The sequence below is a fragment of the Microtus oregoni genome, unplaced genomic scaffold (genome assembly GCF_018167655.1).
Source record: "Microtus oregoni isolate MIOR12 unplaced genomic scaffold, Mior012 000087F_ref0000451, whole genome shotgun sequence".
NCBI classification, from domain to species: Eukaryota; Metazoa; Chordata; class Mammalia; order Rodentia; family Cricetidae; genus Microtus; species Microtus oregoni.
The window spans coordinates 1,202,458-1,219,678 of NW_024544554.1; the positions used below are offsets into that span (position 1 = coordinate 1,202,458).

General features: G+C 39.9%; 1 protein-coding gene across 1 annotated transcript in view; it reads left to right on the top strand.

Annotated features, from left to right (window-relative positions):
- The window catches only part of LOC121442191 (collagen alpha-1(III) chain), a 35,814-nt gene extending 34,989 nt beyond the window's left edge, over positions 1–825 (top strand). The window contains exon 51 of the mRNA XM_041643647.1: positions 396–825. Within this exon, the coding sequence (XP_041499581.1) occupies positions 396–542 (147 nt within the window). The 3' untranslated portion in view covers positions 543–825. The remainder of the gene's footprint in view (positions 1–395) is intronic.
- Positions 826–17,221: the final 16,396 nt, after the last annotated feature.

Here is a 17,221-nt window from a genome sequence, read left to right on the forward strand (position 1 = left end):
TTCTTTTTTCTTGTAATTTACTAAAAGGAGGAACTCACTTCTACTGCTAGCTACTCCCATTGTGAGTGACTCACCCACTTCTTAGTAAAGCAACCAGCTATACTATAAAAGGAACAACCAGAACCAGGCTTGAAAATGGGTTAGCCTATCTGTGACTATCTCCCTTCTGGGTTAACTCTTAAGTCTGACCAGGGTTTGACTAATAATTTTATTGATCAACCAAGAACATTAAAACTTCAAATACAGAAGTTCTCATACGTTCTAGAAGGTTCCATGTGCACTAACTACTCCATGAGAGCAGAAGACAGTTGCCCAACATAATCAGTTAAGCATGCCATCTATGTGCTATAATGCCATGGCTCTTTTCTAACACATGTTTTTCCTCTTTTGAATAGAAACACACCGGGGAATGGAGCAAAACCGTCTTTGAATATCGAACACGCAAGGCTCTGAGATTACCCATCATAGATATTGCACCCTATGACATCGGTGGTCCTGATCAAGAATTTGGTGTGGACGTTGGCCCTGTTTGCTTTTTGTAAACCAAACTCTATCTGAAACCCCAGCAAAACAAAAACCGCATCCATGTGTTCTTCTTGTTATAATCTTGTCAACCAGTGCAAGGGACCGACTAAATTCCAGTTATTTATTTCCAAATTTTTGGAAAAAAAAGTATAATTTGACAAAAAAAGAATACAATAATTTTTTTTTGCCATTCCGTCCACCCAGTACAGTTCAAATGCTTTTGTTTTATTTTTTTACCAATTCCGACTTCAAAATGTCTCAATGGTGCTATAATAAATAAATGTCCACACTCTTATGATACCACTGCGTTACATTCTTTGGACTCTAGCCCACCTATAGAGCAATGTTCACACTCACCAGCAAAATCCCTTCATTTATCAAACAGGCCAAGATGAGATTATAAATGACCTCCCTATTTTAACTACCTCAACTGGTCAGACAGACAAATTCTGAGTCCTAGAAGACTACACAATTTATGTATAACTTGACAAAACTTACAAATTTCATCCATTACATGTAGAATGTCAGTAAAATACAAAACGAGACTGCGGTGCAGGAACTTGAAGGAGTACTTCCGGCTCACAGCTGTCTTCTTCACAGGGATCCATGCTTTCAAAGGTGCTTCTCTTCTGTCTTTGCTGGTGAACTTGCAAATATTTGGGAGGGCTTTAAAAACACGTTATGGTGCTACGGTATTTTCACTTTTAGAGTCTAGATCAAAATTAGTGGCCTTCACCCAAGCCCTAAATGCACAGCATCCGTCCCTGTTGTTTGCCAGAAAGATCGATTGACAACGCTGCAGGAGCCTTTAGCCCTTTATCCTGTAAAAAATAAAAAACAAAAAACAAGTTTGGGGTTGCTTTTGTCACAATAATGCAGAGAATCCTTTCAACATTTTCTTTTGTAAGCTTGTATGTGGTTGTTGAATTTCCTCTCTTACATTCACTCATAATAAAAGATCATAATGAAATATTTCTGGTTTTGTCGCTTCTCACAGATTTAACCATGACATGTTTGCAGGCAAGAGCTTCAGTAATTTTCTAAAAAAAAAAAAAAAAAAAAAAAAATCCCAATTGTGTAGTCCAGTAACACAATGATTTAAAAATACAAAATAGTATATGTACAGAATAAAGATGAGTCCTAGTGAATTCTGTACATTTTAGAGCACATGTAATAGAAGCTTTGATGTTATTTGAAACTTAGGATGCTAGATTTGAAGCAATCAGTCCCCAGATAGAATCCCAGTGTTTTCAAGTGAGGATAAGAAAACGCCAGCGAGGTGTCAGGAAGTGATCCGCTGCTGCATGATGCGAAAGCCAGGTTCCTTCACCTGCATCTGCGGTGTGAAGATGTTGAAAAGAAATAGGAAATCAATCACCAGGGCTTGTCAGGGGGTGTACTGTGGCCATTTTTATCAAAAGGCATGAAATAATAAATAACAGGATTAAGTTCAAAGTATCTATTGCCAACTTCAGTTAACAGTAATTTTTACTTGATGTATCAATCCAAATAAGCCACTAACTTCTATTTTTGAGACAGGTCTTGCTAAGGTGTCTTCCTTGCTAAGTCTCTTGAGCTCACTGTGTAGGTTAAGAGTTTTTGGAATGGGATGTTTCTGTCCCAGCCTCTTAGGAAGCTGGATTTTTCAGCCTGGCTATCATATTGAATTAATATTAGATTTCTTTATGAGCCTTCCATACATGTATTTAATATATTTTGCTCATTTCCATTAGCCATTTGAAAATCTTTCTTTAATAATATAGAGAGTGAGTAAACATTCAAATTATAAAGTCGAATGTCCAAATTGATTCTGTTGTCATTTGTGGAAACTAAAACGGTAAGAACCATGCAAAAAGGGTCCAGTTGAATCATCAGCAAGGCGATATGTAGAGCCAGGAGTCCAATCCAGTGTAGTGTTTGCATAACAAATGGACAGTAGGAAATCCATTATGTTAGACAATCAATATACCCTTATAAAAAATGTCTAATAAAATCCTTCTAATCAAATATTAACCTAGAAACAACCTGTGTAAAACTGCCTCTTGTTCTATCATTTGAATATGCTCAGTTTGTTTATTTAAGGTGTTATAAATCATTCTGCACATATTATTTACATATAAATTATATATGCATAATAATTTTAGAACTAAGGAAAGAATGACTGCAAACTAAGATATTGAATTAAATAAGATTTATTAGAATTTTATTTTAAGAGAAACACATGAAATATAATGCTCTGCCTCCTGCATCTATAATTTTATAGACCATGGGGCTTTAATACATTATGTGCTATTTATACTTATTAATCAGTTTAACACAAACATTTTTAGCAGTTATTAAGCATCTAAATCTAGACTAAGCATCCTGCAAGAAATTTAGAGTTGGATGTAACTTACTTGACCTTGGAAAACCCAAGGACATTTATTTACCTTCCCAGCAACATGTCTTATTGATTGGGGTGATCTGAATTTGATCAATCAGATGCACACACCTGCATCTGGAAATACCAGTGTCCGTTTCCAATTACTGCTGAAACACATACAGTAGATTTGTGCTTTTACATTCATGAGGTGAAAATTCAAAATTGTATTAAGCCAGCGGGAGGTGTCAATCAGGTGTATGTTCCTCCTGAGAGACTCAGGGCCACATTGCTATTTTCCTTTTGCAGGCTTAAAGACATGACTGTTGTTCCTTTGCCTGTGAGGTCCTTTCTTTTCCAAAGCCACAGAATTTGTTGAGTATTTCTCATATCCCAAGGTTGCCTCTTCTGTTCTTTCATGGAAAAGCACAATCCTGGTTGTCTAGGCCCAACTGAGAGATCCAGGTGATTTCAAAACAAGGTGATTTTTCTGCTTGTCTTTTTTTTTTTTTTTTTGAATCCATTTTTTTTTATTGAGAAAAGGAGAAAAAAAAAAAACAAGTTTCCACCTCCTCCCAGCCTCCCATTTCCCTCCCCCTCCTCCCCCCCTACGCCTCCTCCTCCCACCCTTCTCCCCCTCCCCCCACTCCTTTCCCCCTCCCTCTCCAGTCCAAAGACCAGTCAGGGTTTTCTGCCCTGTGGTAAGACCTAGGACCTCCCACCTCCGTCCATATCTAGGAAGGTGAACATCCAAACTGGCTGGGCTCCCACAAAGCCATCACATTACGTAGGATCAAACCCCCGTGCCATTGTCCTTTGCGTCTCATCAGCCCTCATAGTTCGCCATGTTCAGAGAGTCCAGTTTTATCCCATGCTTTTTCAGTCACAGTCCAGCTGGTCTTGGTGAGCTCTCAATAGATCAGCTCCACTGTCTCAGTGGGTGGGTGCATCCCTCGTGGTCCCGACTTCTTTGCTCATGTTCTCCCTCCTTCTGCTCCTCATTGGGACTTTGGGAGCTCAGTCCAGTGCTCCAGTGTGGGTCTCTGTCTCTATCTCCATCCATCACCAGATGAAGGTTCTATGATGATATGCAAGATATTCGTCAGTATTGCTCAAGGATAGGGTCATTTCAGGTTCCCTATTCTCAACTGCCCAAGGAACTAACTGGGGACCTCAGCTTGGGCACCTGGGAGCCCCTCTAGGGTCAGGTCTCTTGCCAACCCTAAAGTGGTTCCCTTAACTAAGAATTGTGGTTCCGTGCTCCCCTATCCAACCTTCCTTTATCCCAATCCTCCTGCTTTCCCAAGGCCCGACCTCCTTCCCTTCTAACTTTTCTCTCCCCATCTCCCCTTACCCCCAACCCACCCCACCCCAAGATCCCAATTTTCTCCCCGGCAATTTTGTCTACTTCCCTTAGCCAAGAGGATAACTATATGTTTTTCCTTGGGTTCACCTTCTTATTTAGCTTCTTTAGGTTCACCAATTGTAGTGTCCGTGACCCTTATTTATGGCTAGAAACTAATTATGAGTGAGTACATCCCATGTTCATCTTTTTGGGTCTGGGATACCTCACTCAGGATAGTGTTTTCTATTTCCATCCATTTGCATGCAAAATTTGAGAAGTCATTGTTTTTTACCGTAGTACTCTAATGTGTAGATATTCCATACTTTCTTCATCCATTCTTCCATTGAAGGGCATCTAGGTTGTTTCCAGGTTCTGGCTATTACAAATAATACTGCTATGAACATAGTTGAACAAATGCTTTTGTCATATGATAGGGCATTTCTTGGGTATATTCCCAAGAGTGGTATTGCTGGGTCCAGGGGTAGGTTGATCCCGAATTTTCTAAGAAACCGAAACACTGACTTCCATAGTGGTTGCACAAGATTGCATTCCCACCAGCAATGGATGAGGGTACCCCTTCCTCCACAACCTCTCCAGCAAAGGTTATCGTTGGTGTTTTTGACTTTAGCCATTCTCACAGGTGTAAGATGATATCTCAAAGTTGTTTTGATTTGCATTTCCCTGATGGCTAAGGAAGTTGAGCATGACCTTAAGTGTCTTTTGGCCATTTGAACTTCTTCTGTTGAGAATTCTCTGTTCAGATCAGTGGCCCATTTTTTAATTGGGTTAATTAGCATTTTAAAGTCTAGTTTCTTGAGTTCTCTATATATTTTGGAGATCAGACCTTTGTCTGTTACGGGGTTGGTGAAGATCTTCTCCCAGTCAGTAGGTTGCCTTTGTGTCTTAGTGACAGTGTCCTTTGCTTTGCAGAAGCTTCTCAGTTTTAGTAGGTCCCATTTATTCAATGTTGCTCTTAATGTCTGTGCTTCTGCGGTTATACATAGGAAGCGATCTCCTGTGCCCATCTGTTGTAGGGTATTTCCCACTTTCTCTTCTATCCTTTTCAGTGTGTTCGGGCTGATATTGAGGTCTTTAATCCATTTGGACTTGAGTTTTGTGCACGGTGAAAGATGTGGGTCTATTTTCATTCTTCTACAGGTTGACATCCAGTTGTGCCAGCACCATTTGTTGAAGATGCTTTCTTTTTTCTGCTTGTCTTTAAAGACAAACTGGTTGCAAGGCCAGTTCTCATACTCCATTCCTGCTCTAGCTAATAACTAGAATCAGCTCTCAAAATGCTTCAGGGAGTAAAAATTAAAACGTCAGCCTCAGTAGGAAGCTGACAAGGAAAAATAATAAATAGATTTCATTAATTCATATTGCCTAAAATTTGGAAAATGAGCGTTCCAGTTCTGAGAAACAAGACAAAAGACAGTGCATTTCAGGGGAAAAATTGTCAATGCATTCACATAGTTGGAAGTCCTAGAAATACTTTTTAACATGGCTATTTAAGTAAACTTAGATCTCAGATCTGCTGCAACTGAGCAAATATGAGACATCAGACACTTGCATGGGCCTGGTGTGGGCTTTCGAAATCCCAGTGATACACCTCCTCCAACAAAGCCAGGCCTACTCCAACAAGGCTATATATACTTCCTAATCCTTTGCAAACTGCTTCATTAACTAGTGAATAGACATTCAAATACAGCATATGAGGGTCATTCCCATTCAAACTACCACACCATGCGCAGTGGAAAAGAACAAACTAAAACATTCACTAACCTGTCGTTGGTCAGAATAATGTCTTTATAATTGTTCCCTATCTGGGGTAAATGGGCATTTATTTATAACACTCTAGTGTTGTGTAAATTTTTTTTCTGGAAAGATAAACAAATCTTTATTTATCCCAGGTGGGGTAATAGCAACAGACCAAAGAAATCTAAGTCTAATTTGGTGGAATACTGAGTTTAATTAGGGCTGCTTACAGGAGTGTGGATGAAGGGTTACTTCCAGGCCCAAGATCAACTTATAGGTGGCTGTACCATAGAAGAAAGGAAAAATCTTTCTGCAGTGTCTATTAATTATCCATATATCCTTGAGGATGGATCTGGCTTCATAAGCCTTCCCTCTTACTAACCATGAAATAGACATTCTATGAATCATGAACAGCATCATGAGACTCTTCACCTACCATTGAAAGTAAATGAATCAGTTCTTAAGTAGTTCTCCTTCCGATGACTACAGCTGCTGAATATTCCATAGTTCAACAGCCATGTCATGAGTAGAAGAAAACTTTCCATGATATGCAGGAAAAGCCATACAACAGATATCATTATAGTGTATTTGTAAACTATATATAAATAAAGAGATTATCCAAGACCATATTGGTTAACATTCCCCTCAGACATTATTTTTTAAAGGGATTGTGACAATCCTGGGTATGCAGTTCTGGAGGTTGCTGATTTAATTAAACATGACGCAATTTTTATCCATGAAGGAAATATTATTCTAGCTTTAATAATAGTTGAGAAAATACAAGACCATTTTCAGAAATATTCTGAAACTAAAAACCATGTCAATGCACCTTACTTTTGTCTTGTTTATACTAAAATCATACTTGTCTGAGTTCTATCTTAGAGGAATGTTCCTGTTTTCATAAGTGAGTCAGAAACTTTGAAAAATACTTTTCATACTAATGTTATCCTCTAGTGGGGTAAAAGTCACTAGGAAAGGCTGGGCAAATATTAGAGCATTCCATATGCCGTTCATACCCAAAAGATCTCCGAAATCTCCATATTCTGCCATTCGAAAGGTTTACAGAAATATTGTGAAGAATAATGTGTTGAGTCAATGTCATAAAAAAGCTTCTCATCCATGGTCATCAATCATGGCCATTATCCAATACTGCCATCTGTGGCCAGCATTGATAAGCATTGATAAAACATATTCACCTCTGATGATATTTTTGCACTTCTAACTTCAATAAAACTCCAAAAACATGTTTCTCTTTAAAACTCCCTAAATGTTTTCACTAAAATGGCCTGAATTATTTTAACCCAGGTCCACATTTGTCATGGTGCTTAGTAAGTAGCAAGGAGCCAAGCTGTATTTTGTGATTTATAAAATTTAGAAATGGTAGCTATCATATTTTACAATATCGGCTTAGTGATTGTGTGAAATTAGTGCTATGTTTGTAAAACTATAAAAAGTAAGAAATTTCATAATTTCATTAAGTATGATAAAATATACTCAAGCTCTGTTTTAGGTTGAGTTCTCTGTAAATTGGCTCTAAATTCACAGATTATTTACTTGGCATTTGTTAGGGAGTCATTTCAAGATGTGTGTGCAAGAATATGTGAAAGGCAAGACAGGCAGAGAAAGACTGACCCTTATAAAGTACACACTGGTTTCAGAAGATCCTACAAGGTCTCCAATTTAGAAGACAGATTATTTTAGCCCTGAATTAAATCACTATTCTGTGGACCAGAACCAAGAAGATCTTGGGGACCTTCAATAAGACATCCTTGGTAACTGAGGAGACCCATCAGCAATGGCATATCTGTGAACTCTCTGCCGATATTCCCGGCAGCCAGTGCACCAACTATGGCAGTGGGGCGGGTGGGAATATGAGTGAAATATCAAATTGTCTACCACAAAGTCCTCCAGTATATTCAATCCCATACTATACTGATGATTATAAACAACATGCAATTGTTTCTATAGAGATAGATAGACAAAATGGGTCAAAAATGGAAAGAATCTGCTTCTTGTCGATAGCTCTCTGCAGTACTGTATGATTTTACCCATGTGCAATTTGTGAAAATGAACCAAATGTCACTACTTTTGTCTTTATTTCAAGAATATGAACATCATTGTTCTCTTGTACATGTTATTTTTTTCATATTTTTATTATCAAAATGGCCTTATTAGATTTATTCCTGGGCAAATTGCATTTCAAATTAAAAAAATGGAAAGAATTGAATTAATAAAACAATTAGATGAAAATTTAGCTTTACTAAACATAAGGGAAATAGAATCAATTAGAAAAAGAATTGGGCCGGGCGATGGTGGCGCACGCCTTTAATCCCAGCACTCGGGAGGCAGAGGCAGGTGGATCTCTGTGAGTTCGAGACCAGCCTAGTCTACAGAGCTAGTTCCAGGACAGGCTCCAAAGCCACAGAAAAACCCTGTCTCGAAAAAAACAAAAAAAAAAAAAAAAAAAAAAAACAAAAAAAAAAAAAAAAGAAAAGAAAAAGAATTGGCCTGTGTGGTTGTAGTTGTGGGGATAGTCTTTAAAAAGATAAAAATTTGTGTATGAACGGAGAGTGTAAGTGCCAGATAAAAGCCACATTGGAGCACCGGACAGAAATCTCAAGGTCCAAATCAGGAGCAGAAGGAGATAGAGCACGAGCAAGGAACTCAGGACCTCGAGGGACGCACCCACACACTGAGACAATGGGGATGTTCTATCGGGAACTCACCAAGGCCAGCTGGCTTGGGTCTGAAAAAGCCTGGGATAAAACCGGACTCGCTGAACATAGCGGACAATGAGGAATACTGAGAACTCAAGAACAATGGCAATGGGTTTTTTATCCTACTGCACTGACTGGCTTTGTGGGAGCCTAGGCAGTTTGGATGCTCACCTTACTAGACCTGGATGGAGGCGGGTGGTCCTTGGACTTCCCACAGGGCAGGGAACCCTGATTGCTCTTTGGGCTGACGAGGGAGGGAGACTTAATTGGGGGAGGGGGAGGGAAATGGGAGGTGGCGGCAGGGAAGAGACAGAAATCTTTAATAAATAAATTAATTTAAAAAAATAAAAAGTTAAAAAAAAATAGGAGTAGAACCAGGACTTTCAGCCTATGTTCATAAGACATTGAAAACTCTAGGCTCATCACTGAGTTATTAATCAACATAGGGATCAGAGTAAAACACTGAGCAAGATTTGGGGAGAATATGAGACCAGGGAATTTAGCAAACACATGGTGACATAAACACTCATGCCAAAGGACTCAGTATAAGTTGTATTAGAGAAGCTCAAAGTACTAGAAAGAAACAATGAAGGAACAATAGTAGTGCACTTTGAACACTCCCACAGTGAGCAGTAAATAAGGGCAATTTTATATAATATTGTATTGTCAATTAGAGAAGGAAATAAATGGGCCCAGTGATAGGGTGCACCATTGGCTGTTTAAATATTCTCATTTCAAGATGGCTATGCTTTTGAAAGAATAGTGAGACATAAAGCACAGGCTGTCATGTAGAGCAGCGAGATTTGAATAGTAAGATGAGACATTTTCTTACCTATCCTACAACATAGTGACAAATCAAAGTTTATTTTATTTTGTTATGCTGCTGGAGCTTGAACCCAGGGCCTGGTCCGTGGATGAAGGCAACTCCTCTGCCACTGAGCTACTTCTACAGGCTCAGGGTAAAAGGTTTTAGCTATGGAGAAGTGTTGCTTGAAAAAAAAACTGAAGAACACAAGAGGAACCATTATCCCCTTGTAGGCAATGAAAGACAGTGTTAGTCTCTTTCCTGTTGTTCACAACACAATAGTAACAACTGGATAGCTTACAAAGAAAACAGGTTTCTTTTAGCTAATATTATTGACTCCAGGAAGAAGGTACACAGCTGGGGGGTTTTCAAGGTAAGACTCATCGAACAAGGACACTTTCAGCATAATCTCTAACACCACAGTGCACCAATCACCTAATGAATTAGGCCATTCACAAGGACAAAAGCCTGGTACTTTATTAACGGTGCCAACTTAGCCCTGGCCCTTTGCTTTATAAAAGTAAGCTTTTGAGATATGATTTATAGCAATTAACTTAAGTACAAATATTCAAGGTATTCTTATAAAAACTGTATTTCTTATTCTTATAAAGGAAAATAAAGAACAAATTTTCTATTTCAATTTATTTTTTATCCACATGGTAAAACTAGCAAAATGTTACTTAGTTTACATTAAGCATTGAGTTCCAGACTTTATAAACAGTATGTCCTAAGTTCTTAATAAATAATTAAAGCATGCGTACACACACACACACACACACACACACACACAAACATTTCTGTGCACAACCGGTTGTTTCAAGAACAAACAACCAGTCGTGCACAGACAACAATATTTTATAGCATCCCTATCCATTCTCTGGCTTGTATTTTATCCCTTTCTGTGATATTGCCAGGAAGAGGAGGAGCTGATAGTGATATCCTATTTATTGCTGATATTCAGCAATTATATAGTCTCAACAACTTAAATGGTATTAAGTCTCTGAAGTTACTTCTTCCCACTAAAAATAGACCAAAATTGATATCAGCAATAATCTATGGGTATAAACATAATCATTTACAGCAGTTCTCAACCTGTGGGTCAAGACCCTCACACCCTCATAGGACATCACTATTCCTAACAGCAACAAAATTATAGTTATGAAGTAGAGACAGAATAATTTTATTGTCAGGGGTTTCCAGAACATGAGGAACTGCATAAAAGAGTTGTTGTGTTAGAAAGGTTGAGAACCACTGATCTAGAAGGAAATCTGAATGGCCGCTTAATATCTGGTAAAGAAGATTCAAAATTTGTTTCAAAACTAAGAAATCGCATTACAAACAGCAATACTTGTGATAGAAGAAAGAACCCCAAATCTGCTATTTCGAGAAAAAGATGAGACAATCATCAGAGCAAAAAAGTACAGCACATTTCTTCAAGAAAGAGTGACAGGCTGTAGAGACACGTGCTGTGAAATCATGCAAAAGAAGGCAGATGTGGGACATTGAAGGAAGACTTCAACAGTCCTGTGAGGAGGGGGGTCTCCCTTCAGAAAAGACTAAGTACCAAGTTCCTCAACTGCAGCCTTTCTCACAGCCTCCTACGTGGAAGCTAAACACCGAAGTGATTCATCTGGAAGGGTAACTGAACACAATACAAACTGTGAGTGGCTGGAGAAGACTAGGTCATGGCTGGCTAATCGCTGTGGAAACTATCCTTGGACAGAGGGCCGATGAAATCATCTGTCTCCAAAACAATGATCTCAGAGAACAAAACATCCAACAGGGGAAAGGTACTTCTTTGAAAGGGGGTGTGGACCAACGATCATCCCAACTTGGATTCCAGAGTTGGAAAAGAGGAAGATTTAATTTTGAGAGCTGACAAGGGCTGTAGGGATAAAAAGGAAAATAAGCAGAAAGTAGACACCATTGCTGTAATGATTTTAAAAAAAAAAAAAAGAGAGAGAGAGTCAATCTGATTTTCAAAATTCCTCTTGAATTTGCCCTTAGTGGAGTCAGCAGAAGTACAGTCAGAAGGCCGGAAGGCCATTGCTGTCCAAGAGAGCCTGTGGTGCTCAGCATCACTGGAGGAAACCTGTCTGAGGACTCACAAGGCTTTCAACCTCAGTATCCTCTTGAACCTTAAAGCTTCAATTCGAAACAAAGATGTTTGCAATTCACGTTATCTCATTAAACTAACAGTTGTAGTCAGTCCGTGTCTCCAGCTGCCCTTCGTTAGAAGATATACCTCATAGCCTTGGCTGTTAGGAAAGCAGCTCACACTACCACCACAACCCTGCCTCAATTCCTCCATTTCAGTCTCCGTGTTATATTTCATCCATCTGCTGACCAATTACTTAAGACACAGATGGTATTTAACCCAACAGTTTTATATGTATGTAGTTCCAAGAGGTTATTATCCCTTAACTTGTGGCAAATCACATTCATTGAAAAAATCAGAAAGAAAAATTTACCTTTTAAAATGTGTAAATTAAATCACTTAAGGTTTTTACTATGGCAAAAAAATTATAACCAAAAATAATATATAACATTGCAAAATAAGCACAATTTTAACTTGGTGGCTCCTTAAGAGTCCCAGCAAGTCTTCACCTACTTAATTTTCAACCAGAATTTTCAGCTTCCACCATAGTCCCTGACACAGATTTTCATGAATTTAATCAAGAAATTCTGGAAATGAGAGGGGGAAAAAAGATGTGACATCACAGAGTCACAGCTGGAGTAAAGTTCTCTTCCTCTAAAGGTTCTCTTTTCTTTAAAAATCTCCCTTTCCATCTCTTCTCTTTATTTTCTCTTTACTCCAACTTCTTCCCAGAGACCTGTTCTTCTTAGCCAACTGTTCAGCTCCTAAAGCCTTTGTCCATGATTTGTTCACACCCATTGATCTAACAACGGCTAAAGTCTTTGTCCATGATTTGTTCACACCCATTGATCTAACAACGGCTTGATGAGTTTTTTCTTCTTTTTTTTTTTTCAGTTTTTCAAGACAGGGTTTCTCCGCAGCTCTAGAGCCTATCCCTGAACTAGCTCTTGTAAACCAGGCTGGCCGTGAACTCACAGAGGTCCACCTGCCTCTGCCTCCCAAGTGCTGGGATTAAAGGTGTGCACCACCACCTCCGAGCTAAAATTATGTAGTCCAGGATGACCTCGAAATCGTGATCCTCCTGCCTCTGCCTCCTTCAGCAAATCCTACTTGCGTGTGCCATCACAACTGGCGATGAGTCTTACCTAGCTTTTTGAAACATAATTTCCTTTATTAAAAATAGATTCTTTCATAGGCAGTGGTGGCACACATCTTTCATCCCAGGACTCAGGAGGCAGAGGCAGGCAGATCTCTGAGTTTGAGGCCAACATGGTCTACAGAGTGTGTAGTGAGCAGGACAGGATTGCCATTACAAGATGGCGCCGACATCCTGTCTTGTTGGAAATAAACAACTCCATATTTGGCTAAGCCTTTGAGAGCTGTGTGTCCCCTGCTTCCCGCATGCGGGGTGGATAAGGGTCCCTGGGCCTATCCCGATGCAGTCTGGTGTCAGCTGTTGGTGGCAGCCAATCACAGGGCGACCTGTGTGCCATTTCCCTATATAAGCAGCTGACTTAATGCACTCGGGCCCCCTTCACTTCATGCTCTCTCTCAACCAAGGGCACTCCAATAAAGCGTGATCTGAGAAGAATCCTCGTGTGGTGGTTGTTCTTTCTCGCTGGTTGAGAAGTCTGCCACAAGAGTGAGTTTCAGGACAGGCAGGGCTGCACAGAGAAATCCTGTCTCAAATCACAACACAACACAACAAAACAAAACAAACAAAAAGAACAAAAAAAAAAAGAAAGAAAGAAATTTTTACCTCACCAAGAAATTCGCCCTCTTCTTCAGTCATCTCTTTCAGTGATTTCTCCCCAGCTCTCCCACCTGAATCCTCGTGTTTCCATCCTTACCTGCCACCAGTTCACTACCAAATCTACTCTATTTCCCCTTCCTAGGGAGACACAAGGCTGCACACTCGAACCCTCCTTGTTGCCTAGCGTCTCTGTGAATTGTAGCATGGTTATCCTTTACTTTTCAGCCAATATCCACCTAGTTCAAGGGAAATTTTCCAAAATCTACAAGAATAATCCCAGCTAAGACTTTTAGCAATAGTGTAGCCTGAACTATTGACACTAACTCAGCCATGGTGTGGGAGGTCCTTCCTTGACTCCATCTTCCTCCTCCCATGCTATAGGCCAAGCCAGTTCTTTATTCATTAACCAATAAAAGCAACACATAGACAGAAGGACCTCCCACACAGCCCACATAACCTTTGACTCTCTGAACCTTGTCCTGACGTAGCTCCAGTTGATCTAAAGACAGCAAGCAGAGCCTCATCAGCTCTCTTTCCCATTATCTTTCTCAATCAATGTTGTCACAACTCTGTCAGCTACCCAAATCAGAAACTAAAGAATAAACATACATAACCTGCTTCCCCACCTCCTCACTTTCAAGTGACTCTGATTCTGTTTCTTAAATATCTTCCAGATGCAGCTCTTTTACCAGCGGAAGTGGTGTTGATTTTTCATTTCCTGCTCCAGTCTCATTAAAAGCTCTGCCCTAGAATTTTTGTCAAAGTGACTTCTTTCCCAGGTAAATCTCCGTGCGCACTCTACATTCCTAAAATCAGTCTGTCTTTAGCGATGAGAGTTCCATTGATATGCTTTGGTTTGAACATACTTTTGTACGTGGAGATAGGTGTGCATGTAAAATTTTCAACGTACTTGGCACATCCACAAAGTCCAGCCACAGGTATATCTCTCACTAAATACCAGAAGGCCTCTAGAGGGTGTGGTTACACTCCAAACTAAAACTCGGTTCCCCAAATACCTTCAGAATAATTTCCAATGTCGTCAGAAGCACATACGCCTCCATGTCCATGTATGATATGTTTCCCTATCTCTTTGCCTTTCCCATGAGCCCCTTGTTTACCATTAACTGCATGCCAACCCAGTAGGGGTTCCCCAAACAAACCAGACTTTGAAGAGCTTTACCTTTGTCCATGTTGTTGTGCTGGCCCATGCTTCCCATTACTCAACACTGCCTTTGTCCTTCAAGATTCACTAAGAAAAAGCAACTTCTGAGCTGTTTTTGCCCATGCTCCTCTTCAAAGCCCAATCTGTTTTACACAGATTGGCCATAATTCCCTTGCGTATAACCTGTGCCACATATTCATTCAATACAGTGATATGTCTTATAGTTTTACCAAGTAAATGATAGAAACAGTAAAGAAAGCATTGGGTCACTTTCTGTAGCATCAGATGATAAAGCATTGTATATTCCTAAGCGAAAGTGCCAATATGTGGGAGCAGATACAAATGAGAAGCATGTGGTTCCAACTATCTCTTAGGCTATCTTGTATATATCAGTCTGTCATCATTTCTCAGTGTTCTTTATTTTCATATGATGGAGGTGGGTCTTGTATCTTATCTGTTGCTTTCATTGGTTAACTAATAAAGAAAACTGCTTGGCCTGATAGGACAGAAAATTAGGTAGGCAGAGTAGACAGAACAAAATGCTGGGAGAAAGAAGCCGAGTCAGGCAGTCTCCATGATTCTCCCACTCTAGACAGACGCAGGTTAAGATCTTTCCTGGTAAGCCAGCTCGTGGTGCTACACAGCATATTAGAAATGGGTTAGATCAATATATAAGAGCTAGCCAATAGCTAATGGGCCAAGCAGTGTTTAAAAGAATACAGTTTCCACGTAATTATTTCGGGTAAAACTAGCTGGGTGGCGGGACACAGCCCTGCCACTCATATTACAATATTTATGTATGTATTTATATGCTATTTTCCAAATCATGAATCAAACCACTTGAAATTAAACAAAATCAATATTCTCCGAGGGCACCCCAATTTTCCCATTCCCTGACCTGTCCATAGCTCACTTTGATCAGGAGTCTTCTCGTATTTCTGTGAACTCTAGATAAAATGACTTGAGAAGATTATTTTATACTCTCTTCAATCCAGTGGACAAAAGAGATAGAAAGTATTCGTGAGAATTTTGCTTCGTCTGTTATCCAGTACACTGATACTGCCTGACATAAATTGTGAAAATTGGTAGAATTTTGCGTTATTACTTCCATTGTTTTTATTTCCTGTGAGGTCATCTGTCTCCCACAAGTTCAGCCGCTCAGTAAATTACCTACCAAGTACTTCACACATCTTCAATGTCTACTTCGTTGCCGCCATCCGCAGGATTACGCAGTGAGATTTCAGCTAATAAATCAGAAGGTCAACCCACCAGAATGGGTTTTGACGGAGGTAGACCCAGATGCAAGGAGCTGGGGTACCACCTCTTGAATAACAGCCATTCTCGTAGTAAATCACATGTGAAATCATAGCACCCTCTTACTCTAGCGGGACCTGTCTCCAAAAGACTCAGGAGTGTATTAACTATTGGACACAATTTTTTCTATGTACTGGTATATTAGGTGACTCTCTCCACACCGTGGGACCCCGGTGAGAAAATTTATCACACAGTCGAAAAACAACCTTTGTTCCCACAGCTTCGTTCCTTGAGATAAACTGAGAAGTAAGTCCCCTGCAATTATCTTTTCTTGGCAGGATATTTGGTCAAGAGAGGAGTCTTTCAGACAGAGCACATTTGGGACCTTCAAAGAGAGGGCTATGGCACATCTGAGATTTTTGATTCATAGTCCTTCCTGATAAGGAGCTTGGGCATCCCAAATTCCCCTGCAGCCAACTTGGGAAAGTGCTAACCTCAGCTGAACCCAGGCTCTAAAAGCTAAAAATGCTATTAATTCCGTACTCCAACTCTCACCTCAGCTTACGGATAGAAGATTTTCATGTAGGAAATTTCCTGTCTCTGTCCTAACCCTGAGAGACAACAGGAAAAAGCCATTGTTTATTTAGCCAGCTCCAGAGAGAAGCCATCCCTATCACACAGACAGCATGGGACAGGCACCACCATTTGGCATGTGCAGGTGAAATTGTCAGGCTCCGGATTTTGTACTCTATAACCACAAATTCTCCTTGTTCTAACTGCTTGGGGTGGTAGATGTAATTCATGAATCTGAGATGTCCCTTTTAGCTAGCTACGTTGGTCTAAATGCTAACATGGACCAGACTCCACATGTCTTCTTCTGCAGTTACACTGGTTACCATAGCAACCCTGCCAGCAGAGAGAGTGCCTAATCACTGCATCCCTTCCCTCTTTCTTTCACATGTATTGATCAATAATTAATTAATTATTGATTAATTAATTAACACATTAATTAATCAATACCTAGGAAGGCAGTATCATGCATGGATTTCCCCTTCTCTCTTCTTAGAATTTAAAACCTCCTAAATCAACTTTTTTGCCTCTGGCTGCCTGGGCACCTTTCTAGCCATGTATCTCTGAGGGGCTCTGAGGGGCTATAAAGAAAGCAGACAGCTTCGCTTGGGCCAGTTCTTATCTGTTTTATGACCCTAAGAAATTCGAGCCTTGAAACCTTGCTATTACCACAGGATTGCTGTGTGTGTGTGTGTGTGTGTGTGTGTGTGTGTGTGTGTGAATGTGTGTGCATGTGTGTGTGTGTGTAAACTGAAAACTTTACAGCACAGCAGAACAGTAAAGAAATTGGCACAAAAAAAGTACGAAGTGAGAGATTGATTTTTTTTCTCTTCAGATCCCGAGTCTTCCGCTAGCTGTAGATTCCTCTCTGAACCCTG